The sequence below is a fragment of the Ictidomys tridecemlineatus genome, chromosome 13 (assembly GCF_052094955.1).
Source record: "Ictidomys tridecemlineatus isolate mIctTri1 chromosome 13, mIctTri1.hap1, whole genome shotgun sequence".
In the NCBI taxonomy this organism is placed as follows: Eukaryota; Metazoa; Chordata; class Mammalia; order Rodentia; family Sciuridae; genus Ictidomys; species Ictidomys tridecemlineatus.
The window spans coordinates 99,518,612-99,544,971 of NC_135489.1; the positions used below are offsets into that span (position 1 = coordinate 99,518,612).

At 49.3% G+C, this 26,360-nt stretch overlaps 1 protein-coding gene across 1 annotated transcript in view; it reads right to left on the bottom strand.

Annotated features, from left to right (window-relative positions):
• Positions 1-6,017: 6,017 nt before the first annotated feature.
• The window catches only part of Ror2 (receptor tyrosine kinase like orphan receptor 2), a 46,513-nt gene continuing 26,170 nt past the window's right edge, over positions 6,018-26,360 (bottom strand). The window contains exons 5-9 of the mRNA XM_078029841.1: positions 17,113-17,240; positions 14,510-14,824; positions 12,551-12,796; positions 9,631-9,833; positions 6,018-8,524 (exon numbers count right to left, since the gene is read on the bottom strand). Coding sequence (XP_077885967.1) covers positions 7,079-8,524; positions 9,631-9,833; positions 12,551-12,796; positions 14,510-14,824; positions 17,113-17,240 — 2,338 coding nt within the window. The 3' untranslated portion in view covers positions 6,018-7,078. The remainder of the gene's footprint in view (positions 8,525-9,630; positions 9,834-12,550; positions 12,797-14,509; positions 14,825-17,112; positions 17,241-26,360) is intronic.

Genomic DNA, 26,360 nt, shown 5'->3' on the forward strand with positions numbered 1-26,360 from the left:
AAAGAAGTTGAGCACAGCTCGGTTTCCCGTTCCTGCTTTACGCAGCGCTGTGTCACAAGTGTGGGTCGATGGTGGACCACCCTGTCCCCCGCCGAGACTGAAGCCTGTTAAGGTGACGTGCGCCTGTAACCCAGCTACCTGGGAGGCTGGGAGGCAGGAGGATCACAAGTCCATTGGCAACTTAGTGAGACTCTGTCTCAGAAAGTAAGAAGGGCTGGGGCTGGGGCTCAGTGGCCGAGCACTGGCTCCTGGGTCCAATCCCTAGGACCCCAGAGAAGACAGTCCATGATTCGCCATGGGTCAGCCAAGTTCTTCTAGGAATCTACCCAAAAGAAATGAGTTAAACTACACAGGAGCCCAGGGGTCTGCACTGAGCCACTGCAGCGGGCCCTAGCTGACCAAAATGGAGTCACTTGTGCTAAAGCGCCACACCACCACGGCGCCACCTCACCTTGCAAGGGAACAGAAGAGTGAGGGGTGATAGACAAAGCCTCAGACCTGCCAGTTTTAGCTGGAATGGTAAGTGCTTCTGTTCGACTCTTTGCCAAGAAGCAAACTTAGAAAGGACCAATCCCTTTTTGTTCCCTTTTCTGACTTCTTCAGCCCTCTTCTGCCTACGAAGCCAAACTTCTCAGTCCAGCTCATTGGAACACTCGTCTACTTAGAATGAGTTGTTATTCAATTCTAGAATCACAAATAAACGTAAATTAGACATTTATATTGTTTGATATATTTTACCTTTTGACAAATGAAAACTGGCTCCCACATATGGACATATGCAAGTTTTCTTAGCAGCTTTATTTATAACAGCCCTAAAATGGAAAAACCCACAAGTCCACCAATGGGTGAAATGGTACAGATTGTGGTATATCCATACAATGGAATACTATTCAGTCATGAGTCTCTAACACGTGTACCACATGGATGAACCTTGAAAATATTTTGCTAAGTTAAAGAAGCCAGATGGAAAATACTGTATCTTCTGTAATTCTATTGATGTGAAACATTGGAAAAGGCAAATCCAAAGAGGGAAAGAGCAGAGTAGACTGCCCTGAGCTGACATGAAGAATAATTTTTTGGTACCAGGGATTCAACCTGGGGGTGCCTAACTACTGAGACCTTTTTGTATTTTATTTTGTATTTTATTTAGAGACAGAGTATTACACTGTTGCTCAAGGACTTGCTGAATTGCTGAGACTTGCTTTGAACTCCAGATCCTCCTGCCTCAGGCTTCTGAGCCACGGGGATTATAAACAGGCACCACTGTGTCCAACACATGAAGAATCTATGTGAGAAGTTGAGAATGTTCTAAAATTAGATCGGGAAGGAGGCTGCACAATAGGCAGGTTTACTTAAAATCAATGAACTGTGCCTTTAGAATGAGTGAGTTTTACAGAAGTAAATTGTAGCATAGTAAAGCTGTTCAAAAATTAGTCATGGCTGAGTCTTTAACACAGCCAGTAGAAATTCATGATCCCAGGGATTTTAATCCTGTTTAAACACCCTGTGGGTGTCCAGGCATAGGAAGTGTGAGGTGTTGCCCGTAAGAGAAGCCCAGCTGGAATCATGCACACCCACCCGTCAGGATCCATGGCCCTCCCTCTGCAGGAGAACACCTGGCTATTCCCACCTGTAAGCCACCCAGGTGCCAGTTAATTTAGAGGCCTGGCTGAGGTCAATCTTTGTCTTTTTTTACGGGAGAAACTCATCTAACAAATTGAGAATGGGTGTCAGGGAGCCAAGGATGGGAAATCTAACAAACATTCCAGGCAATTTCCGTGTTAGTGAGTTGGCACCCATAGCCTAATTTGAATTATTTTGCATATCCCAAAGTCATGGTGGCTTTTCTTATCGATATTCTGCGATTCCACGTGCCTGTTAGTTTAGAGAGAGAGGATTTCCCCCAAGGAAGTTCCACTAAAGGTCACAACATGGTGGTGAGGATGTGGGGAAAGGCACACACTCCTACGTGGCTGGTGGGACTGCAGAAGGGTGCAACGACTCTGGAAAGCACTGTGGAGAGTCCTCAGAAAACTGGGAATGGAACCACCATTGGAGCAAAGCCACATGATGGACAGTGGAATACCAGGAAGTGGTACACAGATGAGGTCACAGGCGTGGAGAGCGTGGGTGACATGGGTACGTGCTTCTAGCACAGGGCTGGCACGTCTGGGCCGCAGGGGCCAGAGAGGCAGGCTGACTCTTCCTTCCCCAGTGTGGGCACCCTTTCCCCTGCAGATGACCGGTTTTCACCCGACCCATGCGCTGGCATCATCTGGAGGTGGACCGTGGACCGCGGCAGCAGGTGGGCAGGCTGGAGGCCACCCTGGAGTGGGGCGTCGCTGTTGCCGCTCTGGGGATGCTGCTCCAGTCTTTGGGGAGGGTTAAAGTCGCCTTCCGGAGTTTCAAAGGAAGGCTCCTTTCTGTTGGTCTCTCCCAGGTTCTAGAAGATTCCCGAGGGCCTTCCAATGCCCAGGGGACGGCTTTGCATGTCTCTCTGCCCCCGCAGGGCGACAGTTTTCACTAAAGCCTCAGACTACGGAAGGCGGTGAATAAAACAGTGAGTTGAAATTCGCACCTGGCCTGGCTTCATAAGAGTGTCCCTTCAAGGTGAGCCTTGTGGCCCCGGGACCCTTGGCCGGCAGGTGGTCAGGTGTGGGGACACCTGGCCTGCAGGTGAGGCTTGCTCCAGGGCTGAGGGACCTGGCCCACTCCATCAGGGTAGCGGTGTGTGCTGGCCAACCCCCTGAGGGATGTGCATGACGGCTCACACCACTGCTCACCAGTAGGCCACCTCCAGGAACGGCTCAAACAGAAACAGGCTTGTCACTGGGAAGACAGTGGCAGGGGGACGTCACACAAATGCCTGGCTGCCAGCGCTGGGTTAAAGCAAGTAAGGCCCACGGCTGCCATGGGACTCGGGGCCAGATGCCTCCCACCGACAGAACCCCCCTGTGGAGGGAGGGCGGCCGTTTGTGTAAAGAGGTAAAAGGGCACGTGCAATAACACCTGGAGGTACTGGCTTGTCTCTGCCTGGGGAAGCGGGGCAGATCCCTAAGGGATCAGCCACAGGTGATACCTCAAGGTGGAGGGAGGCTGAGGGAATGAGCGATAGAGATTCCTGAATGACAGAAACGAACCTGCTATTCACCAAGTGAATGAAAGGAAACGGAAGAAGAAACATGGTACTGCAAAACACCACTGTCCTAATTTAAACATGTGGCAATGCGGCTTGTGTCCTGGCTGTCACCAGGCCGGCCACAGTCCAAGGGGACACAGCATTACTCTTTGGCTTCCCAGGCTGACCACCGGGCACCCAGTGATTTTGAATATTTAAGGTCTCTGTGACTTTGGGGAATGATGAGGGGGCTGCAGCTAGAAGTTGAGGGACACCACTCGGGAGTGATACCCTCGACGCAGCTCCCTTTTGGAAGTTCACCTCCAAGGATTTTCAGTGTCTCTGGAACAGACATGCACATGGAGCTAACGCCTGGGTTTGTTTCAGACATGACCACAAAACCACGAACGGCCCCCAAGTGGCTACCAACGTGAACATGTGAGTAGATCCACTTGCTGGGGGTGTGGCTCAGTGGTGAGCGCTGGCCTAGCAGGTGTGAGGCCTCGGGTTCAGTCCCTAATACCCACCTCCCCCCCAAAAAGAAAGAAAATTTCTTTATAGTGTGGCAGCTGTGGATAGGAATGGTGTACTGCGTATTTTAAAAAGCCAGAAGGATTTGGGAAGTAATTACCATAAAGAGAAATGATAAATGTTTGAGGAGTTAAGTGTGTAACCTGATTTAAACACTGCCCAACATACATGTGTGAAACGTCACGCGGTACCCCGTTAATACGTATGATCATTGTGCGATGCATAAAAGAGTAAAAATAAAACACGAAGCGAGTGGATCTCACCATGAGATCACAGCAGAGCATCTTCCTGAGTCTGTGGGTAGTCACGCACCCTAAGTCAGTACATTGAATTCTGTGCAGTGTGACGACAGGCTGTCTCAATAATTGCTGCTTATCAAAAGATCTCGTGGGCGCCCAGGGTATACGTGGTGTCCGATGCCTCGATTTAAAACTCAATTACAAGCCGGACGTTAGGTGCAAGCTGTGATCTCAGGAGGCTGAGGCAGGAGGCTTGAGAGTTTAAGCCAGTCTCAGCAACGGAGAGGCATGAAGCCATCCAGTGAGACCTGGTCTCTAAATAAAATATAAAACAGAGTTGGGGATACTGCTCAGTGGTTGAGTGCCCCTGAGTTCAAGCCCTGATACCTACCCGCCCCCAAAAACCCCCTCAATGACAAGCAAGTAACTCAACAGCTGTGAAAACTTCCCTCTTTTGTGGGGACAAACCTGTTACATTTACTTGAATCATGCAGCTCAACTCTATAGTCGATGGCTCTGGCGTGTCCCCACTAAGCCACCGTTGTCCAATCACATCTAAAGATGTCGCGCACTGTTACATTTGGAGTGAGCAGGAGGAGATGCTCTATTGGCATCCCCCACTCCCCGGGAAAAAAACCTGCCCAGTTCCCACTGCTGTCGCTGTACCGTGCTGTCAGAAGCCGGGAGCACCCAGTTAATGTTTGGGGACAGTCAAGGCTGGCCAAAGTGGCACGGAGCCTTGTTTTCTGGCTTTGCTTGTGGAAAAGCAAGGGAAGGGCCAATTCCCATTTTTCAACCTCAGGTCTGCACTGAACAGTCAACCCTCCAGGTGAATCCAGTCAGAAATAGAACGAGGAAATGAGAAGTCCCTCCATTTAGCCCCACGCCCCTTCCCTATGCAGGGCCAAGGGAGGGCCTCTGAGGGCGGTGGTTCTGATTCCTAGCCCAGTCGGATTTATTCCTTCCTGATCTTAGGACGGACAAGAAGACACGGAATTCATTTGTGTGGGGGTGAATCTGTGACCTGTATCGTGCTGGACCAGCAGAGCAAGGTCAGGACAGGGTACCCCCGACGTGGCTCTGTGACATTCGAGGAAACTGCAGAAGCGGAGGGCCTTCCCACCTCATCCTGCCCTTCTCCCCTGAAGCAAGTCGCGGAATTCCATGGGCTTCCTCTGAAGCAGGTCCTGGGATCCTCATTCCAGAGCAGAGATGCCCACCCCACATCCCTGGGCGGAAGGCACAGAGAAGAATCTAACAGATAGGCCTCGCGGAGTCCCCCTAGCTCATTACCATTGGGCCAGACCCAGGGACCATCCTGACCCAGCAGGACACCCCTGCCGATGTGCACTCCAGTAATTTAGCATAAAACCCCCATCTCTCCCGAACGTTCTGGGTCTTCTTTTCTGAAGGCTCTGGGTCACATAAAACTCCGGTCTGCTCTTCCCTTGCTGATCTGGGTTTTCTTGCAGAGGCCTCAGGCAGACGCCTTGCTCTGGGGGAGGAAGGTCTTATTACAGTAGCAGAAACCTTAAGGTCAAAATGAGTCAAGATGCTGGACACCCTGGCACGAGGGATCTACTCACTGCACCCAGCTGCACTACAGATGGAAGAGGGGGCGGAGAGCCCCAGGCTCACCCCTTTCCCCCGGTCCTTCCCATATCCCAGCCCTGTGTGGGGCCCCCAGAAAATGTCAGATTCCAGGTCTAAAAATGTCAGGGGCAGTTCAAAACCAGAGACCACCACCATCTTCACATCACCTGCTACCGATTCACACTTGAGCTCTCAACAGAAGCGGCAGGGGAAAACCAACTGAAGGTAAACGGGAGTTACTGGAGGCTGGGAAGAGGGGAGGGTGAGCGCGTGCTGTAGGCGTGTGTTCAAATATCACACTGAACCTCACCAACGTGCACAATGAACACAGGGTGACTGAAAATCAACTTAAAAAGAAATGGAATTGATTTCCATCGGTTCTCCATGCTACGACTACACGGGCTTCAGCTTGGAGTCGCTGGTCCTAGGTGAACCTCCCCAATCCACAGAAAGGGCCCAGAGAATCACCCCGAGTCTCCTTCCTTCTGCAGGCACCTTACACAGCCCTCTCCTTCCAGCCTGGAAGAGCGCAGCCGAAGGTTCCGTTTCACTTTATTGGATACACCACGGTGTGGGATTTACAGACAGAGCAAGGATGAGTGCCGGGGAGAGACAGCGTGCCTGCTGGCCTCTGGGTCTCGCGGTTCTGAAATGAATGGACCTCGCTTCCACACGGTACAACCAGCGTCCCAAAGTGGATCATGTAAACAGTTAAATTACTAAGTCATGATTCAAGCTCAAAATACTTCCATGAAAACGGCATACCAAAAAAAAAAAAAAAAACCATATAAATTACATTTAAGGTCTGTACATGATTCTTAAAAACAAAAAAAAAATTAACAATACTGCGTTCTGTACAATATTGCTTCCTTTTGAACATTCTAAACCCAAGAAATATTTTCCCTTGAATTCCAGCAGAGTGGGCAAAACACACATGCAATATAATTAAAGCCATTTCACAAAAATACAGGATTGTGTGGGTTTCTATAAAGGCACATTTTGCTTGAATATCGGGAGCTCCCGTTTCAGCAGCCCCTGTTTCTTGGGACCCTGGGAGGTGGCAGTATGCTGTCCTGCTCATCTTTGGCTGGGAGGCAGCAGGGAGAAAGGCGCTCCCTCCATCCTTGAACCAGCAGGCTGGCGGATGAGACTCTCAGAGCCCGAGGTACCACCTGCCACCCCTTCACAGACCTGTCCTCCCCACACTTCTAAGACGTGATCCGTATACCATACGGAGTGAGGATGTTGCCTGTGATTCTGCAGGGAGTACGCAGCTCACTAGTGATGCAGCACCAGGACGAATGCAGGCAGGACAGGGCTCACTGTGTCCTGCTCCTGAAGAGGTCACACTGCTGGGGCCCCTGCCCAGCTCAGGCACAGGTGTGGCCTCCAGACAAACAGGAGGACCCAGGGGCAGCTCTGAGCGCAGAGAACGAACAAGACAGGTGCAGGATTTTCGGTCACTGAGTCTGCAAACCAGCCCTCCCGTGCCTGGGCTCTGGTGATCACTGTGGTCGGTGACCTCTCAAAGGGGGTCCAAGTCCCTGTGGGGTCCCAGTGGGGTCTCATCTCCTGGTGCCTGGGCCCTGTGTGCCCCTCAGGCTTCCAGCTGGACTTGTGCTTCGTCCACCTGCAGAGTGTCATTGTCCCCGAGGAGCTCCGTCTCTGGGACAGAGCCATCCTCTTCCTCCTCTGCTTCCTGCACGGGGCTCTGGACCACGTCTTCCGGGATGTTCTGCGCCTCCTCCGTGCCCTCCGAGAGCAGAGCGGCCCTGTCTGCCACGGAGGTGTTGGAGGGGGCCGTAGTGACGTAGCCCGTGCTGGTGGAGCCGCTGCCACTGTGGTGTGAGCTGGGTTTGGGGACCATCTGAGGGGGCACCTGCTGTGGAGCCATTTGCATGGGGATCTGGACCGGGTAGAAGCTGGGCAGGTACGCCCCATAGGCGGGCACTGGCTGGTAGCCGTTGACGGGGATGTAGAGCTGGGGCGGGGGCACCATGGGTCGGATCTGGCCCTTCATGGGGATGAACTGGGGCTGCGGGAAGGGCTGGGCCTTCTGCTTGGGGCCCAGGTAGCGGGCGTTGCTCACGTTGCTCACGGGGCTGGTGCTCAGGGAGCTGGTCTGCGTGGTGTTGCTGGCTCCCGAGGTCTGCGCCGAGCTGTTGTAGTTGGACAGGTTGCCCCAGGCCCGCAGCCGGCTGTGGATGTCCTTGAAGCGCGGCCGCCTGCTGGGGAACTCGTTCCAGCACTCGATCATGAGGGCATAGACCCAGGCAGGGCAGTCGTCCGGGCAGGGCAGCACCTGCCGGTTGCGGATCATCTCCACCACGTCCTGGTTGGAGTACCCACAGTAGGGCTGCAGGCCGTAGCTGAAGACCTCCCACAGGACCACGCCGTAGGACCAGATGTCCGAGTCGATGGAGAACTTGCCGTACATGATGGCCTCGGGGGACATCCAACGGATGGGCAGCGGCGAGCTCCCCATCAGCTTGTAGTAGTCGGCAGAGTACACCTCGCGGAAGAGGCCCAAGTCCGAGATCTTCACGCTCAGCTTGTCGTACACCAGCACGTTGCGGGTGGCCAGGTCCTTGTGCACCACGTGGTGGCCGGACAGGTACTCCATCCCGGCGGCGACCTGCGCCACCATGTGCACGAAGTCGGGGGGCTCCAGGGCCGACTGCACCGTGCGGTCGTCGTCGGTGCTGCCCACGTCTGAGTGGGGCGAGCGCATGACCAGGAACTCGTGGAGGTCGCCGTGCGAGCAGTAGCTGAAGACCATGCTGAGGGGCTGGTCCTTGGTCACCATGCCCAGCAGGCAGACGATGTTGGGGTGCTGCAGCCGAGCCCGCAGCAGGGCCTCGTGCCTGAACTCCTCCCGGAGCGTGCCCTCCGCTTTGTCCTTCAGCGTCTTGATGGCCACCACCTGGGTCTGCTCCCCCTGGGAGGGCCCAAACAGATGGCCTTTGTAGACCTTGCCAAACCGGTCCTCCCCCAGCTCCTCCATGAACCTCACCGAGGACAAGCTGATCTCCTTGAGTTTGGCCTGTCAAAAAGAAAAGCCCCAAATCAAACTCTTTTGGCCGTGGCCAACGGCAGAGGAGGAGCAGGGAGAGCGGGAGGGGTCAGAAGCATCCCTGTGCCACCGTCACCTTGCAGAAGACCCCCTGGTGCTAACCGTCCTGCACATGGCCACCCACAACGTGCTCTGATGCAGTCCTCCCGCCGTCCCAACCCGTCTGCATATCAGGTTCCTCCAAAATGTGACCAAGGTGCTACTGCAGACCTCCCTCCGCCCCCACGTGTGTGTGCACCCATGTGTGTCTGCACGCACTCACACTCAGACGCATGTCCCGCGACCGCGCCTGAGCGCCAGCTCTCCCACAGCCGCCCTGGACTCTCCCGGTGGGCGGCCTCCACATCCCTCCTGTGTGTGGCCACACCACAGCACGCTCCTCCTCCGCCCACGGCCGACCCTCAGCACCTCCCTGGTGAAGAGGTGGATGGGCCGACTCTCCTGAGCACCTCGAAGGGCCCTTCCAGGTCGGGGAACAGCGCCCCCCAGAGCTTGAGACGGAGGTGAGCACCCGCAGGAAGGCGGGCACCTGCCGGGCACCTGCTGCGTTTCAGAACCCCTACCTGCCTCCCTTTCATTTAGCGACAGTCAGGGCGGGGACGTCTCTCAGAGGTGGCTGGCCCCTCCTGCCCACATGAAAGGACTGGTGTTCTCTGCTGCCCCCAGAACCAAAGGCAGCAAGACCAATCTGGATGGAAACTGGGTCCCAGCCCTTAAAAATGCCACCGGCAGCCTCAAACTGCAGAGCTGTTGTGTTTTTCCTTTTTCTTAGGTCGCCCTGTGGACAGAGCTGAGGCACCTGAGCAGCGAAGACCACCAGGGGCCCTGGTCTAGCTGTGGGGGAGAAGCTGTGCACTTCATACTTAGTGAATTCCAAATATGCCTGCCATTCTAAAGCCACACACACACACACACACACACACACACACACACCCCGATGTATTTTAGAGGAAAAAAATAGCAAGATAAAATCATGTGCTGTGTACGGAGGAAACGAAGACACCGGGTCTCCCAGGTGACCCAACCCGGAGGACACAGCCTCAGGAAGCTGCCTTGTTAGAAGACAGAGCAAAGACCTGTTTGTGCTGGTTGATGAGCGGCATCTCCACATCCTGGCTGGGCGAGGCCATCAGCTGCCGCCGCTGAGGGGTGGACGCGGACGCTTTCTGTTTATTGCGGCACATGCAGACCAGGAAGAAGAGGCAGGCGATGACCAAGGGGATGGCGATGCTGGGCACCAAGATGTACAGAATGCCCATCTTGCTGCTGTGTCGGGGACCTGCGAGTGGGAAAGAGGCTGTGGTGACTCTCTGCCCAGGCAAAACACGTCAGCGCAAGTGGACAATCCAACAAATTACACAAAGGAGCAAAACTGTACACCAAACCTTAAAAAATATATTGCTCATCCTACTGTGGAAACCACCACAGACCACCCAACAGGGAAACAAGCACTTTTCTTTCCTGATGCTTTGGACACCGTGGGAACAGGTATTGAGCAGTATCACATTTGTCACCAAGGTCCCCTCCCCTCCTGATTTGGGTGAGACTTAGGAAAGGCATCCGATGTCCTTGACCGTGGTGGGTCAAACTTGGCTCAAACGTGGGATTAGAAACGACCTTTTCCTCCTTCAGTATTTTGATTTTTTAAACATTTTTGAATCATGTTAACATTGCCTTTTAGGATACTACTTCAAATGCATTTGACTTAAAAGACCAAGGGAAATCCAGGAATTTGCCCAATACAATATGCAAAAAGGGTAAAGGAATTCTTGAAAACCAGGAGGCACCAACAGTAGGAAGCCTTCAAGGACAGACTTCTGCTGTTCTTTCCCCGTGAAAAGCAGCGCTTTGTCTCCCCCTACAGGGTTTGTGGGAAGTGGCAGCGGGGCACACAGGAGCCAGGCTGCAAGGCCACTGGAAGCAGGGTCCTGGGGGCTGGCTGTCCTGGGGCTGCTGGCCCAGCCCTCCAGCCCAGCACCTCCTCTGGCCCTTCAGGGCTACTGCATTTAAGAGCCTGTGGCCTGGCTGAAGAAGGCTGAGCCCTTCCCTGTATGTGACGAATGGTGGGCTCTCGAGGTACTTCCCTGTATCCCCAGGGAACTACGGGGTCCCGTGTTGACCCCTTGGCTTGGTAAATGACTGTCCCACACTTGAACAGCTCTATGACCAGGGGCAATGAGCTCCCCGTTGGAAGAAAACAAAAACTTTCTGGTCAACATGATCTATGAAAAAATTGATCGGGTCTCAAATGAGTAGTCTAGTGCTCTCTTAGGAAAAGTCACCATGTCCCAAACCTAGTCTCATCTGTGCCCTCCAAATAAGACAAAAAAATCAAATAAAGTGAAAGTCAAAACTCTCTTCTGTCCCCACCCAGAAATTTCCCCCACCCCCAAAGTGTCCAGGAGGCAGATGCTCCCGAAGCCTCAGGGCCCACGGACATGAGATTCCAGTTTGTTTTCCATTATTAGGATGAGGAGTGCAAGCTGTCCCTCATGCCAAAATCAGGAGCAAGAACTCTGCCGTTGCAATTACACCATCATCTGCCTTGTGATGATCTTTTAAAAATTACCAATACAACACATGCTTATTGGGGAAAAAGTCGACTGCAGAAATGTGGCATGAAGAAGTAGACATTCCTAGTAGCCCGGTTCACATGCTATTAAACACTATCATACTGTTAATAGGTTAATACTCCATTTACTATGTGTATTTTAATTTCAACCACGTGAAACCACTGACATTTAACTATTCTGATATCCAGGAACAGTGGTTTCATACGGTGTTTTACATGAGACCAGACTTCATTTTAAATTGAATTGTGTCACCTGTATTTTCCTGCTCCTGGTTTTGGAACAGAATCAAATATTTTGGACAGGTCCGTGGGTTCTTTTAGAGCTGTGTACTACTCTCCAATATGGATGCACTTCCACTAGCCCATGCAACCTCCTACTGATAAATTAGTCTCTTTTGCATTTAGCTCTCGGGAGTGTTTCTGCAAGAAATGTCCTTGCATCTCTGCCCTGTAAATGCAGCTACCTCTGCAACATAAGATTCCAGTAATTGCCAGATCAAACAATGCGCCTCTTTTTCTTAATGGGCACTAATAACGTCCTTCCTTGCAGGAAGTAGATTTAAAGGACTGTATCAGGGTTGAGCTCCTGGTATTTTCATTCTAACAGTTTATTCCTACTATGAACACACATTCCTGAAGAGGCGCCTGAGCTGCTCAGCAAAAGCCATGATAAATCTGGAGCCACCGAATCACAGCTTCAAAACCGTACTCAAAACAGGTACTCGCTGCTCAGTAGGGTGGGAGTACCTGGGCTTCACAGGAGGGGGTGTCCAGGCACAGGGGAGCCTTAGCTGCTCCACAGATTGACCCATCTGCATGACCCCACAGTCTCCCACCAACCCACCAACTCCGGATCCCGGCTGAGTTCAGTCACTCAACTACCAAAACGTAGACAATAACTGCTGAAGTTCCATCACTGACTGCACAATCTTTTCCTATTTTTTATGTAGCAGAGATGCTCAGAGGGAATGTTAAGAGACCACGGATTCTATTTTCTCCTTATTCTACCAGTTCTGTGTGTGAAAGCTCAGAAGCAGGGAAAAAGCCCCAAAGATGGGAGTGGGGGTCTGGGGGCCGGGGGGAGCATCTTTCTTTATATTGTGTGATAATGTCCGTGGAGGGACAGAGATGCCAGCTGAATTCCAGGACTGGATCCAGGTAAAGGGATGGAGGAAGGGTCCAGCATGCAAACAGTAGCTGCCACTGTGAGCTGAACTTATGGGCTACTGCACAACATTCTCCAGACTTCTCCCATTTTAAGACACCCGTAAGGATCTGATTTTATGTCACAACCAGCATCAGATAACAATCACAATGGTTAAGATGGGGCTCTGTGGTCCCCTCTGTCCCGAGGCAAGACAGAACATTCTCATCACAGGTGAACTCAACAGTCAACATTTTAAAAAAAGAGAGAGAATACATACTACACGAGGGTACGTCACACAGTTCCATGCGTACGTTTTTATTCTGCGTAAAGCACCAGGGGCCTTCCATCTGGCCTCCGGGGTTGCGGCAGTAGGCGTGCCCCCCTCCGAGCTCGGGGAAGTCTGTGCTGGACAGGTGGTGGCTGTGGGGGTGCTGCAGGGCCCAGGGCTGGCACTGGTGCCCCGACTTGGTGGTGCTGGCCGTCCCTCTGTAGTCTGAGCCCGAGCCATTGTAGCACTGATGATCTGAGAGAGGCAGAGGCGTTAGGAGGCGCGAACACCCGGGGAACTGGCCCACCCTGGGGGCACAGAGTTCACCTCCTTCAACTATTTATTTCAGGAAGGAACAAACCTACTTGGCCGGCACGAGCCCAAATGGGAATTTCCAAAAGACCAAAGGATTTTACATATCGTCCAAGAAAAGCAGCATTAAAAATAAGGACTCAGTAAAGTCTTAAGCCCATAAATGAAATTGAGGGCCCCTTAGGGACATACGTGAAGGAAAGCTGTCAGAAGTTACTCCATGGCCCTGAAACCACCTTGGGAAATGTCAACACCGACCTCATTCTCACTCATACTAAAAGCAGAATTGAACTGTACAAATCCCAGCGGCTCCGGAGGCTGAGGCAGGAGGATCGCAAGTTCAAAGCCAGCCTCAGCCACGGTGAGGTGCTAAACAACTTAACGAGACCCTGACTCTAAATAAAATACAAAGTAGTGCTTGAGTGCTCCCAGGTTCAATCCCTGGTACAAAAAAAAAAAAAAAAAAAACAACTATGCAAGCAGCGAGGACAATCCTAGGCCTGGCCCTGCAACCTGGAGACCTCCTCCACCACCCAGGGAGAGGCCAGGCTCAGCCACGGTGAGAACAGCGTCTATGGAGGAGCCAGAGCTAAGGATGTGCGTTTGTTGAACATTCACCCAGTGTTTATCTCATGCCCTCTTCTAGGATTTAATTATTAACTCACCTAATCTTCATTCCGGCTGCACAAGGTCAGTGCTATTGTCCCCATGGAATATGAGGAAACCGGAGTTTAAGCAAGTCCCTCAGGTCACACTGGAAGCCCCGTGGCCAGGAGTTATGAGGGACATGCTGGACCCTGACCTTGGCAAGGCACCCTGTGCACTTCTGGAAGCCCCAGACTCCTCAGAAGCGAAAACCTCCCTGGGGCCCGAGAGCAAAGGGGGTCTCACCTCTCATGGGGACAACCATCCTGACGTTCTTGGAGATGTGGGCAGAACTCCCTGCCCCGTGCCTTCTTCCCTGACTGGCCTTGCCACCTGCCAGGGCCTACTGAACACCCAGAGACCACAGGCTGCTCTGCTGCCGGAAGGGGAGGTGGGAGCATGGCTTTGTCCTCCACAGACCCCCGAGGGCCACCCACACCCAGCCTCAGGTTCAGAAGAATTAAGTGCCCCACTCCGCCGCTGAGGCCCTGTGCTGCAGGGAAAGGAGGCTGGGAAGGTGGGGAGACCATCCGTGCGTGGTCTCCACGCCTCCAACTTGTGTGAGGCTGAGAAACCTTCAGTTTCCGGGCACCGGCTTCAGAGGTCTGGAGAGAGGGCTGGGAGCCCACGGTTTCCCCAAGATGCTGTGGACCGTCACAGAAGCCGGGAGGCTGGGCCTCTCCTCAGCCTCCCTGCAGGTTTCCGTGGCAGAAACCTGGGTCACTCCGCATCTGGAGACAGGAAATCCCAAGCTCCAGGGAGTAGAGGGACTTCACTCCAGTCCCCCAAGATGGACAGCATCCAAGCAGGCTGTGGATCTGGGTCTGCATGACTTCACATCCCTAGCTCTTTACCACCAGGTGGCTGCCCCGTGGGATGGGGGACTGGACGGCGAGGCTCTGGCCGCTGTGCCCTGCAGAAGCCAGGCGGACGGGGTCCCCTGACAACAGGCCAGCTCAGAGCCCCGTCTCAAGCCCACACAGCGCCCCTTCTGCCCCGGGCGGCACTCACAGCGGCCCAGCCTCTCCGCCGGGATGCCGATGCGCATGCAGTTGGCTGCGTCCGGGCTCTCGGGCAGCGGCAGCGCCTCGCACTTGGGCAGCTGCAGGCGCATGAGGATGAGCGGGTTGGAGCGCGCGATCGTGTACTCCTGGCGGCACAGGTCGCTCTCCAGCACCTCGCACTCGTCGCGGCACAGCTCCCGCGGCTTGGGTGCCCTGGAGCGGGCGTCGCACAGCGGGAACACGAAGTGGCAGAAGGACGGAATGGCGAACTGCGAGCACTGGTCCGACAGGTGCGTGGAGGTCCCGATCATGGTGAAGGCCGCTGCGGGGAGCGAGGCCCGAGTGAGTGACGGTGGGGGGCTGCACCCCACCCCCCTCAGCCCGTGTCTGCACCTCGACACCTGCCTGCACCCAGCTCCCTGACCTTCCCCCAGGTGGCCGCTGCGGACAGCGAGGCCCGAGTGACTGACGGTGGGGGGCTGCACCCCCACCCCCCTGAGCCCGTGTCTGCACCTCGACACCTGCCTGCACCCAGCTCCCTGACCTTGGTCCCCAGGTGGCCGCTGCGGACAGCGAGGCCCGAGTGACTGACGGTGGGGGGCTGCACCCCCACCCCCCCTGAGCCCGTGTCTGCACCTCGACACCTGCCTGCACCCAGCTCCCTGACCTTCCCCCAGGTGGCCCCTGCGGAGAGCCAGGCCCGAGTGAGTGACGGTGGGGGGCTGCACCCCCACCCCCCTGAGCCCGTGTCTGCACCTCGACACCTGCCTGCACCCAGCTCCCTGACCCTCGTCCCCAGGTGGCCCCTGCGGAGAGCCAGGCCCAAGTGAGTGACGGTGGGGGGCTGCACCCCAACCCCCCTGAGCCCGTGTCTGCACCTCGACACCTGCCTGCACCCAGCTCCCTGACCTTCCCCCAGGTGGCCCCTGCGGAGAGCCAGGCCCGAGTGAGTGACGGTGGGGGGCTGCACCCCCACCCCCCTGAGCCCGTGTCTGCACCTCGACACCTGCCTGCACCCAGCTCCCTGACCTTCCCCCAGGTGGCCCCTGCGGAGAGCCAGGCCCGAGTGAGTGACGGTGGGGGGCTGCACCCCCACCCCCCTGAGCCCGTGTCTGCACCTCGACACCTGCCTGCACCCAGCTCCCTGACCTTCCCCCAGGTGGCCCCTGCGGAGAGCCAGGCCCGAGTGAGTGACGGTGAGGGGCTGCACCCCACCCCCCTCAGCCCGTGTCTGCACCTCGACACCTGCCTGCACGCAGCTCCCTGACCCTCGTCCCCAGGTGGCCCCTGCCATCTGTACCTCCTCCCCGGGCACCAATCCCTCCAACCCCAGGTGAGAGAAGGGGGAGAAAAGATGGGGCCTGGGTGGCTGGGCTTGTATCCCCACCCCCCTTTCACCTAGAAAGACTGGTCTATATAAATGGTCCTGGACAGCTGAGGACAGCGCCCTTTGCCTTCACACCGTGTGGAGACTGTGCCCTCCAACACTGGGAGAGAACTTAGAAGACGGAATTTAGTCTCTGGGGCCCCCCAGCTCCAGGACTTTTACTTGAAGTGCCATCTGTAGCCAGCAGGTGGCGATGCTGCCACCCACTTATTCTTGGACGACCCCTGTGGGCACCTGCAGCCTGTTCAGGACCTTTGTCAACCTGTGATTGAGGCCTCTCAGTCCTTTCTGAGCCCATTCAGTCAAGTGATTGGCGGAGACCCCACTTGGTGGAGTGAAAATGCTCACAGAGCCTATATAATGGCCGGGAAGTGATGGGTCCAGGAGCAGGCTGGCAGAGAACATGATTCCCTATAACCCATTTCAGTTCTGTGACATAATCCAGTGTCCACAGTTCTAGTGCCCCTTATCTGCACAGCTTGGGGACCAGAAGTATTTTGGTTTGGGGATGTTTTCAGATTCTGGAGTATTTGCATACACACAAAGAGACATCCAGAGGAAACCCAATTTTAAACATAAAATTCACCCACATACACATAATAGCCTGAAAGCAATTCTGCAAAATATTTTTAATAATTTTGTGCACAAAACAGTTTGTGTGCCCTGAATCATCAAAAGTTAGGTTTGGAATTTTCCACTTGTGTCATGTGGGTGCTCAAAAAGTTCCAGGTGTTGGAATATTTTGGATTTTTGGATTAGGGATGCTCAGGTTGACAGATAAGAGGTGGTGGGACCTCTAAGAGGTGGGGCTTAGTGGGAGAGCATTAGATTTGCTGGCAACAAACCCACTGGCCCTCAGAAGGGTCCAAGGTAGTTCTCTTAGGATTCTCCTTAGATCTCACCCTGGGCCCCCCTGGGCTATTCTGGCTTCCTGTTATATATGTTATCGGTCCTCCTTGCATATCCTCCCATCTTGATGCCTGCCATTCATCATGTGATGAAGCCAAGAGGAACTCATCAGAGCTGGAATCATGCAGTTTAGACTTTCAGCCTCTGAATCTGTGAGCTACACAGACCCCTTTCCTTTAGAGTACCCAGCAAGTGAGAAAAAAGAGAGATTCACTCTCTGAGCCATGAACAATACAATGCACAAGTGGCAGCTGCCTGCAGAGAGATGACCTTCAAGTGCTCGATGTCTCATGAGAAGCGTCTGTGGCTCCTACCTGTGATTCGGTTTTCAATCTCCCCCTGCATCTGGAGAGAGTCCACATAAATGGTCCGGTTCCCAATAAAACGTGCACAGGCGATTCCCCGGTAAGGCTGGCAGAATCCGTCCTCCTGGTAGTCATCCCTGGTGAAAGCACACAAGGTCCGTCAGCGCAGCAGGAGATTTCAAACATTCCCAATGATTTGATTTTTAAATCCAGCATCTTACAATCCAAGAATTTTGCCCTTTAGTATTTACCCAGAGCTGAAAACTTAGAAGTCCACACAAAAACTCACATGAATATTTACAGCAGCTTTGTTCAAAATTGCTAAAACTTGGAGAAAACTAAGATGCACTTCAGGAGGCAACTGGACAAACAGAAATGGATGCACCCAGACAGTGGAACAGTATTCAGTGCTAACATGAAGTGAGCTATTGAGCCACATGAAGGGAGGAAACTGAAATGCACATTACTGATGAAAGGAACCAATCTGGAAAGGCTACATACTGTGTGATCCCCACGATATGACACCCTGGAAATGCAGAAGTCTGAAATCAGTAAAAAGACCAGTGGTTGCCAGAGGTAAAGTGGGGGGACGGGCAAAGGCAGGCAGAAAACTTTTAGGGCAGAGAAACTATTGCCAATTATCGTGGTCATCACGGGGGTCATTACACATTGGTCAAAATCCATAGAAGGTAAAACACAAAGAGTGACCCTGAACGTAGAGCACAGAGTCCAGTTGACAATGATGTATCATCGTGGGCTCATCAACTGTAACTAATAGGGGAGACTGTGGGGAGGGTGAGGGGAGAGAACAGGAAACTCTCTTTCTGTTCAGCATTTCTGTCCACCTGAAAGAGCTCTCAAATTAATCTCTCAATTAAGAACAAAACCCAAACACCCTGGCATTGTTGAAGGAGTGTGGGACGCAGGACGGCTCCTTAATGGTGAGACGCGGCTGGGCAGGTGGTTCTGCATAAACGCACAAATGCACCACTGGATAGATCTTCCAAACAACAGTGAAACAAAGAAACTACAGAACTCAATAATACAATCAATAACTTCAACTTAACTGACATATATAGAAGATTTCATCCTTCAATGAGCAAATAAATTTTCTTCCCATCAGCACCTGGATCCTTCTCTAAAACAGACCAGGTATTATGCCACAAAGCAACTCTTAGCAAATATAAAAAAGTAGAGATACTACCCTGCATTTTATCAGACCACAATGGAATGAAACCAGAAATCAGTGATAAAACAAAAAAAATAAAAGCAACTCTAACACCTGGAGACTAAATAATATGCTATGAAATAAACAATAAATTGCAAAAGGTATCAAGGAAGAGATTAAAATATTCTTAGAGGTAAATGAGAACACTGATATAACATTGAAATCTCGAGAATGCGAACCATTCAGAGTGGCTCCCACACTCTAGGACACTGTGAAGACAGTTCTAAGAGGAAAGTTCATTGCATGGAGTTCATTCTTTCAAAGAAGAAAAAGTCAATAAATAAATGATTTAACATTACATCTCAAACCCTAGAAAAAGAAGAACAAATCAACCCCAAAACAGTAGAAGACAGGAAACAATTAAAATCAGAGCTGAAATCAATGAAATTGGAACAAAGAAAATTTGAAAAAATTGACAAAACAAAAAGTTGGTTCTTTGAAAAAATAAATTAAATTGATAAACTATTAGCCATGCTAATGAAGAGAAGGAGAGAGAAAACTCAAATCACTAACGTCCATGATAAAAAAGGAAATATCATGATGGACACCACAGAAACACATAAGATACTTAGAAATTACTTGGAAAATTTGTACTCCAGTAAAATAGAAAATACCAAGACATCAACGAATTTCTAGAGGCATATGATATACCCAAACTAAATCAGAATGACATACACAATTTAAACAGATCAATTTCAAGCAAGGAAACAGAGGATACCATCAGAAGCCTACCAACCAAGAAAAGCCCAGGACTAGATGGACACACAGCTGAGTTCTACAAGACCTTTAAAGAATAACTAATACCAATACTCCTCAAAAAAGAGGAAGCACTTCCAAACACATCCTATGAAACCAATATCACCCTGATTCCAAAACCAGACAAAGACACATCAAAAAAAAAAAAAAAAAAGAAAAGAAAAGAAAGAAAATTTCAGACCAATATCTACAATGAATATAGATGCAAAAATTTTCAATAAAATTCTGGCAAATCGAATACAAAACCATATCTGAAATATAGTCGCCATCCCAGAGATGTGAGGTAGGTTAAACATAGGAAATCAATAGATGAAATTCATCACGTCAATAGACTCAAAGATAAAAATCCTATGATCATCTTAATAGATGCAGAGAAAGAATTTTACAAAATACAGCACCCCTTCATGTTCAAAATACTAGAAAAACTGTGGATATCAGGAACACATCTCAACATTGTAAAAGCTATCCATGTTAAGCCCCAGGCCAACATCATTCTAAAAGGAGAAAAATTGAAAGCATTCCCTTTAAAAACGGGAACAGGACAGGGATGCCCTTTTTCAACACTTCTATTTAACATAGTTCTTGAAACTCTAGCCAGAACAATTAGACAAACAAAAGAAATTAAAGGGATACAGATAGGGAAAGAAGAACTCAAATCATCACTGTGTGCTGACAATATGATTCTATAACTAGAAGAACTAAAAAATTCCCCCAGAAATCTTCTAGAATAAATGAATTCAGCAGAATAGCAGGATATAAAATTAACACCCATAAATCAAAGACATTTCTGTTCATCATTGACAAATTCTCAGAAAAGAGAAACTAGGAAAACCACCTCACTTACAATAGCCTCAAAAAAAAAAAAAAAAAAAAAAAAAAAAAAACTTGGGAGTCAATGAAAGACTTCTACAATGAAAAACAATAGAATGCTAAAGAAAGAAATTATAGAAGATCTTAGAAGATGGAAAGATCTACCTTGTTCTTGGATAGGCAGAATTAATATTATCAAAATGACCCTTCTACCAAAAGCACTATACATTGATTCAATGCAATCCCAATCAAAATCCCAATAACATTTCTCATAGAAATAGAAACAGTAATCATGAAATCCATCTGGAAAAATAAGAGATGCAGAATAGCCAAAGCAGTCCTTAGCAAGAAGAGTGAAGCAGGTGGCATCATTATACCAGATCTTTCCAGGGCCTCACACATGCCAGGCAAGCACTCCACCACTGAGCCACAACCCCAGCCCCATCTGTCCAATATTTCTATGTTGGTACTGAGCACCACAATAAGAAAAATGTGACAGGTCGGTAAGTAGGTAGGTTGATGATAGGTATTTAGATAGACTTAGGTGATAGATAAATGGCATATAGTTTAGAAAGGAAGATATAAATCTGTCTTTAGTCATAGACAATATCATAATTCACTCAGACTTTTCCAAGGGATATATTTAAAAATAAGTACACCTAATATGGATTTTGCAAGGCCACAGGATAAGTTCAATCTACAAGAAGCGATAGCATATTTATGAGAGCAAGAATTTGCGAATACAATTTATATACCCTTGTACATATATATTTATATATATAAATTTCATTTGCAAACTGATATTTTAATGTTACTGCAGGTCATATGTATATACACACATGCATTATGTACATAATAGACACAAAGAACTTGCAATAACATTAAAAGCTACCTGAAATAGTGGTCAAATCCACAGAGAGGGAAATAGAATGGTGTTTACCATGGGCTGGGACGATGGAGGAATAGGGAGTTAGTGCTTAATGGGGACAGAGTTTCAGCTTGGGAGGAGGATAAAGCACTGGAGTTTAAAGTACTTGGGAGGAGGATAAAGTACTGGATGGATGTGACAGCAGAATGAACCGATCATACCTAATCGCACTGCACTCTACATTGGAAAATGGTACAAATACTTAGGAGTGGATTTAACGGAAGATAACCAAGACTTCCACACTTGAAACTTCAGACCATCACATAAAGAAAAGAAAACCTGAACACATGGAAACACTTTCAGAGACTGGAACCTCGAGAGTTTTAAGGTGACAATTCTCCCCAAAGTGCCATACCACCCCAATAAAATGCTAGTAAGATTTTTTTTTTAATTTTTTTATTTTTATGTGGTGCTGAGAATCGAACCCAGTGCTAGTAAGATTTTTTCATAAATTATTTTTAATTCCACAAGGAAGTAAAACTATATAATGAGAAAGGAGTTGCCCCCAAATGAGTAAAATCAACTTCACTGGTAAAGAACACACTGACACCACACACCCCCAGATAAAGGATAAAGCCACAAAAGGCCAAGGAATGATTTATCCTGGAAGGATAAAGCCACAAAAGGCCAAGGAATGATTCTGGGTTACAAGACACTAAACCAGCATGGTTAATGTCCTATGCTAGGGAGGAAATCTGAAGAGTATTAGGGGGATAACTGGGGAAAGTAGAATATGAAGGGAATATATTCTGAACTTGAAATGTTGAGTTATAAGGCAACACACACTCAAGTATTAAGGGGCATCTTTTATTCACTAGGGGATTCAAGGAGAGTTACATTTTCCAAAAAACAGAACCTATCATGACAAGGTGGCACTGAGAAAGAAAATGAGTCTGGCTTCTCTGTTGCTTCAACCTCTGTTCGAATTGAATTGAACTTGATAAAGCGGATGGCCTGATGATTTTAACACCAAATGTGGAATGTCGGTCTTCTGCCTGGGTTCACTTACCAGCTAGAAGGCAGTTTGGTTTCTCCTGAAGTCACTTTTAATTACTGGCACGACAGTTGGAAGTTTCAACTGCTGTTGATAGTGCTACTTTTCTGTAATTAAGGATGAAGTTTGAATTCTGCTTATGACAGTTTCCCCCAAAATAGCAAGGGAAGGAGCTGGGAGTAGAAGACACCCAAGTTCTGTTCAAATGCTCTGGGTACGGGCAAGGCCTTTGAATCATGCCCATGGAGATGCTCATTATGTGGTTCCATACAGGAGCCTGGAGATGAGGATATAAGTTGGAGTTGGAAATGGAGATTCCAGGGTCGTGAGTCATTGAGTAGAGAAGGGTGGAAGACTTGGAATTGCTGGATGTCTATTAAGTTAAAGAACAAGAGGGATCGGGACATGGCCCCACAGAGGGTGATTCCCAGAGGCCAAGAATCAGGATGACTTTAACTGTTCAAAAGGACAGCAGGCACTCTAGAAGCAGCACGGTCTGCATGCACACACTCATGGGTCTCGGGGTGGGTCCAGGACGACACAGGGAAGGCGGGGGTTCTGATGTCGAGGATTCGGAGAGCATCCCCCAACCCTGCCCCCTCAGCAGGCAGTACGTGTGGACGGGCCCATCCCAGTGACAATGAGCCACTTGAAACAGAGCAGAATAAACATGTGAAATGCCACATATGTAGCCTGCTGTGAATCCCCTGGACACTGCCCAGATCACCACCTGAGTAAGTCATAACAACCCTGTTCTTTGAGCCTGCATCAGTGGGGAAACCACCCTTTCTTTTATTCTCCGTATACACACCCTCCACACCCCCAGAGGAACACAGATGGAAGGTAAATTCCTTACCTCCCAGGACACCCAGCCTCAGCTCTCCCACGCACATACGCTGAAGCTAGACTCGTGGCCAGCACCCACGTGTGTGGGCCTGTGAGGGCGGTGGCAGGCAGGGACAGGGCAGCGTGTCATCCACTCGTGTTCCTCTCTGAGAGCCAACAGCACTGCGTCCTGTGCTGCCATTCTGTGCACAGGGGTAAACCCGACTCTGTTACTAGTCATGGACTCAACTCTCCAGTTCCACGGACAGGACACTCCACTTGACCAAGGATGTAAGAAGGAGAACCACTGGACATTTGCTAAGGGAATGGCCCCAGAGAGGAGTCACTGCAGAGGACAGAGTGGATGAAGTAGAGAATCTGTGGATTATTCAGTGCCTTCATTTCATTATTTTCCCTCCGACTTCACTTTGGTGAACTTCCAGCCATGTCATAAGCACACCATTATAAGGGAGGGATCGATCTGCAACGTGATCATAAAAGAAAATCAAATCACGGTTGCCGAAAGATGACTCCAACGAGCTGATGTCTCAGACTACAGGGTGTCTAACCAAAGATGGTCCTTGTGTGATAAAGCCATTTGCCAGAGAGCAGAATGGGTGGTCCCAGGGGATAGGGTGGACTTGGGAGATGTGGGTCAGTGGACACAGAATTTCAGTTTGGAAATTCACATGGAGTAAGTTCAAAAGATGTGCTGTATAACATGGTAACTATAGTTAATAACTATATACCATAAACTTGAAAATGGCTGAAAGAGTAGATTCTAAGTGTTTTCACCATATACCCGTGCAAAAATGATGAGTATATGAGACCTATGCATTGGCAGGGGTGGGGGGGAGGAGTTGGAGATTGACCCAAGGCCTTGTGAAAACTTAAGTGCATGCTCTACTACTTACAACTCCACTTTTACATGTATATATTATATGTGTGTGTGTGTTTATCGTTTTTATCTGCCAAATAAAAAATAAATTAACTACTCTAAGAAAGTCATCGACCAGCACAAAGTCAGTAAATGAATCCAGCAGGGCATCAGAAGAATTCAGTCTGAGTGGGTTTTAGTCTAGTTATTCAAAAATAGGAACTCTATTATGTAACAGAACATTAACATCATAAAAGTGGAAAATCTACACTGTCATCTTTGATTCTGGAAAAGTGAATGTAAAAATGAAGGGTTCTCATTATTAGTGAAAACAAATATGTAAACAAACTATAAACAGAAGAACAGAAAAAGATACGCTTTGACAAGATGCTGGAAGTCCTAGGCCACGCAATAAGACAAGAAGAAATAAAAGCTAAGGCTTAGAAAAACCAAATCATATATCTATTACTTGTAGAAGACTTGACTTCCCCCACGGAGAAAAACATGTAAAAGATGTTACAGAAAGTTAACGAAATGAAAAAATCCAACAGAGTTGTAGAATACAAGATCAGTATGTAAAATTCAATGTGTTTTTGAGCCAACATCAACACAAAACTTGAAAATAAAATGTGGGAAGGAAAGATAAGGTTATCATTAGCAGAAGCAATGAGCCACCTATAACATATATAAGAAAAGATATGCCATGGAGAGATGATGGAGAAAATCACACAATTTTTTTTTTAAAAGAAACAGAGAAAAATCATCACGAAACCACAAACTACAGAGAACACCAGTTCTCTCAGAGACAACAGACTTCTTTGCAATTCCTATAAAAGTACAAACATAGGGGCTGGGATTGTGGCTCAGCGGTAGAGCGCTCGCCTGGCACAGGCAGGACCCGGGTTTGGTCCTTAGCACCACATAAAAATAAAGAGACATTGTGTTGTGTCCCGTCTACACCTAAAAATTTTTTTAAAAAGTAAAAACATAAAACTCTCATGGAAAAGTGGAAGGCAAATAACAGTCCAGAAAATTTAGAAAAATGGTCGAGTAATAAGACAGGTGTATTATTTATCAGCTCCGTGGGGAGGGCGGAAACAATGCAAATCTGTTTCCCGTACTTCTGGATGCCGGAAGCCCAAGGTGCTGGCCAGTGTGGTTCCTGGTAGGGGCTCCCTTCCTGCCTTACAAGTTCTTCACATGATAGGTGTGAGAGGGTTAGATCTCATGTCCTTTCCTCTTCTGTAAGGACACTGATTCTATCCCATCAGGGCTCCAACCGTGTCTCTAATACGGAGACACGTTGGGATCGGACTTCAACCTAATGAATTTGGTGGGGGGCACAATGTAGCCCTTAGCAGTAGGTGAGGTACCTTCCGTTACCTGCGGCAACATATACTAAATGTCAGAATGTTGAACATCAGTCCATGATCAAAAGCTATAGTTAAAAACAAAACAAAACAGAGACCCTACGTATAGAAAATTTACCTACAACAAAAGTGGTATTAAATTTAATAATACGGATGAGATCATCATTAGATGGTGCCAAGGTATTAGGTCATGTATACAGTGAAGTATAACAGTAGGATACTAGCTTCTATCAGCATAAAAAACTCGATTCTAGATGGAGCAAAAGCTATGCAATTATATCTGGATAACATTCTAAAACTCTTACAAAGAAATAACAAGAAGGGAACTATCCTAATGGGAAAAAAAAATGGACCAAACACAGCCTATTTTGATTATTTCTGGTAGTTTGTTTCTATAAAGTCATTACAAACACTGAATTAGCAGAAACGGAGCCACCATTCACAGTGGGAATACAGTTAATTTTCTACAAGTCTCTAGTCACAACATTTCCTTCCACCTATCAATAGTACACGGCCTTGTTTAATGTGTTTCTGTTTAAAGATACTGTATTTAATATATGTATCACTGACGGGTGAGCATCGAAGCCACAGCCAACAGCATTATAACTCATGCCTGAACAGAGCTGTGAGCACACGTATTTCTTCTGAGGCACGTCCCAGCCCTCTCAGGCTTCGGACGGCTAGACAGCATTTTGGCACCAAGCCCGGGAGCCACTTTAGCCGGGGAAATCACCAAGAAAAAGCATGGAAACATGAAAAACGTGACACTAAATAGACCACAAAGAGGATATCTGTTTATAATCGGAGAACTAAAACAAGGAGTGTTGCCGTGTGACCTCAGCTGGCAAAGTGTGTGCTGTGACTCGGGTTTTTTTTTACCACTCTGCACATATCCATGAATGACCAGGGAAACACCCCGGATGCTGATTTTGAGTTTCCAAATAAACCACAGTGAGGAAGGAAGGAACTTTGCAAACAGGGAATCTGCAAATCATGAGGGCAGGTTTTGTGTGAGCAAACAATTCAGTGGCTATTAAACCAAAAAGATGGTGTTCAACCTCATCATTAACATGAATCTAACATAAAATCATCCTATGGCCCAAGACACTGGCGAAGATATTAAGTTCTGATGATACTGTGTTCTAGAAAGAGTCAGGGGACATGATGACTCACTTACTGCTGCCAGGACTCGGAGTCCCTCAGCCTCTGTGGAGGCCGTCTGGCTATTCCTGGGGGGAAGGAAGGTGGCCACCTGCGACTCTACCTCAGACCGAGGTCTTGGGAGGACACTCACCCTCAAGGACAAGAAGACGTGGGACAGAGGCCCACTGTGAGATGGTCATGCATCATCGACAAGAGCTAACCTGTGTCTGCAGGCAGTGAACGTGTAATTAAAAGCGGCACTGGCGTAGAGATCTGAACACTGAGTATCAGATAAAATGAGCCCTGTCTTATGTGGAATTTTACTT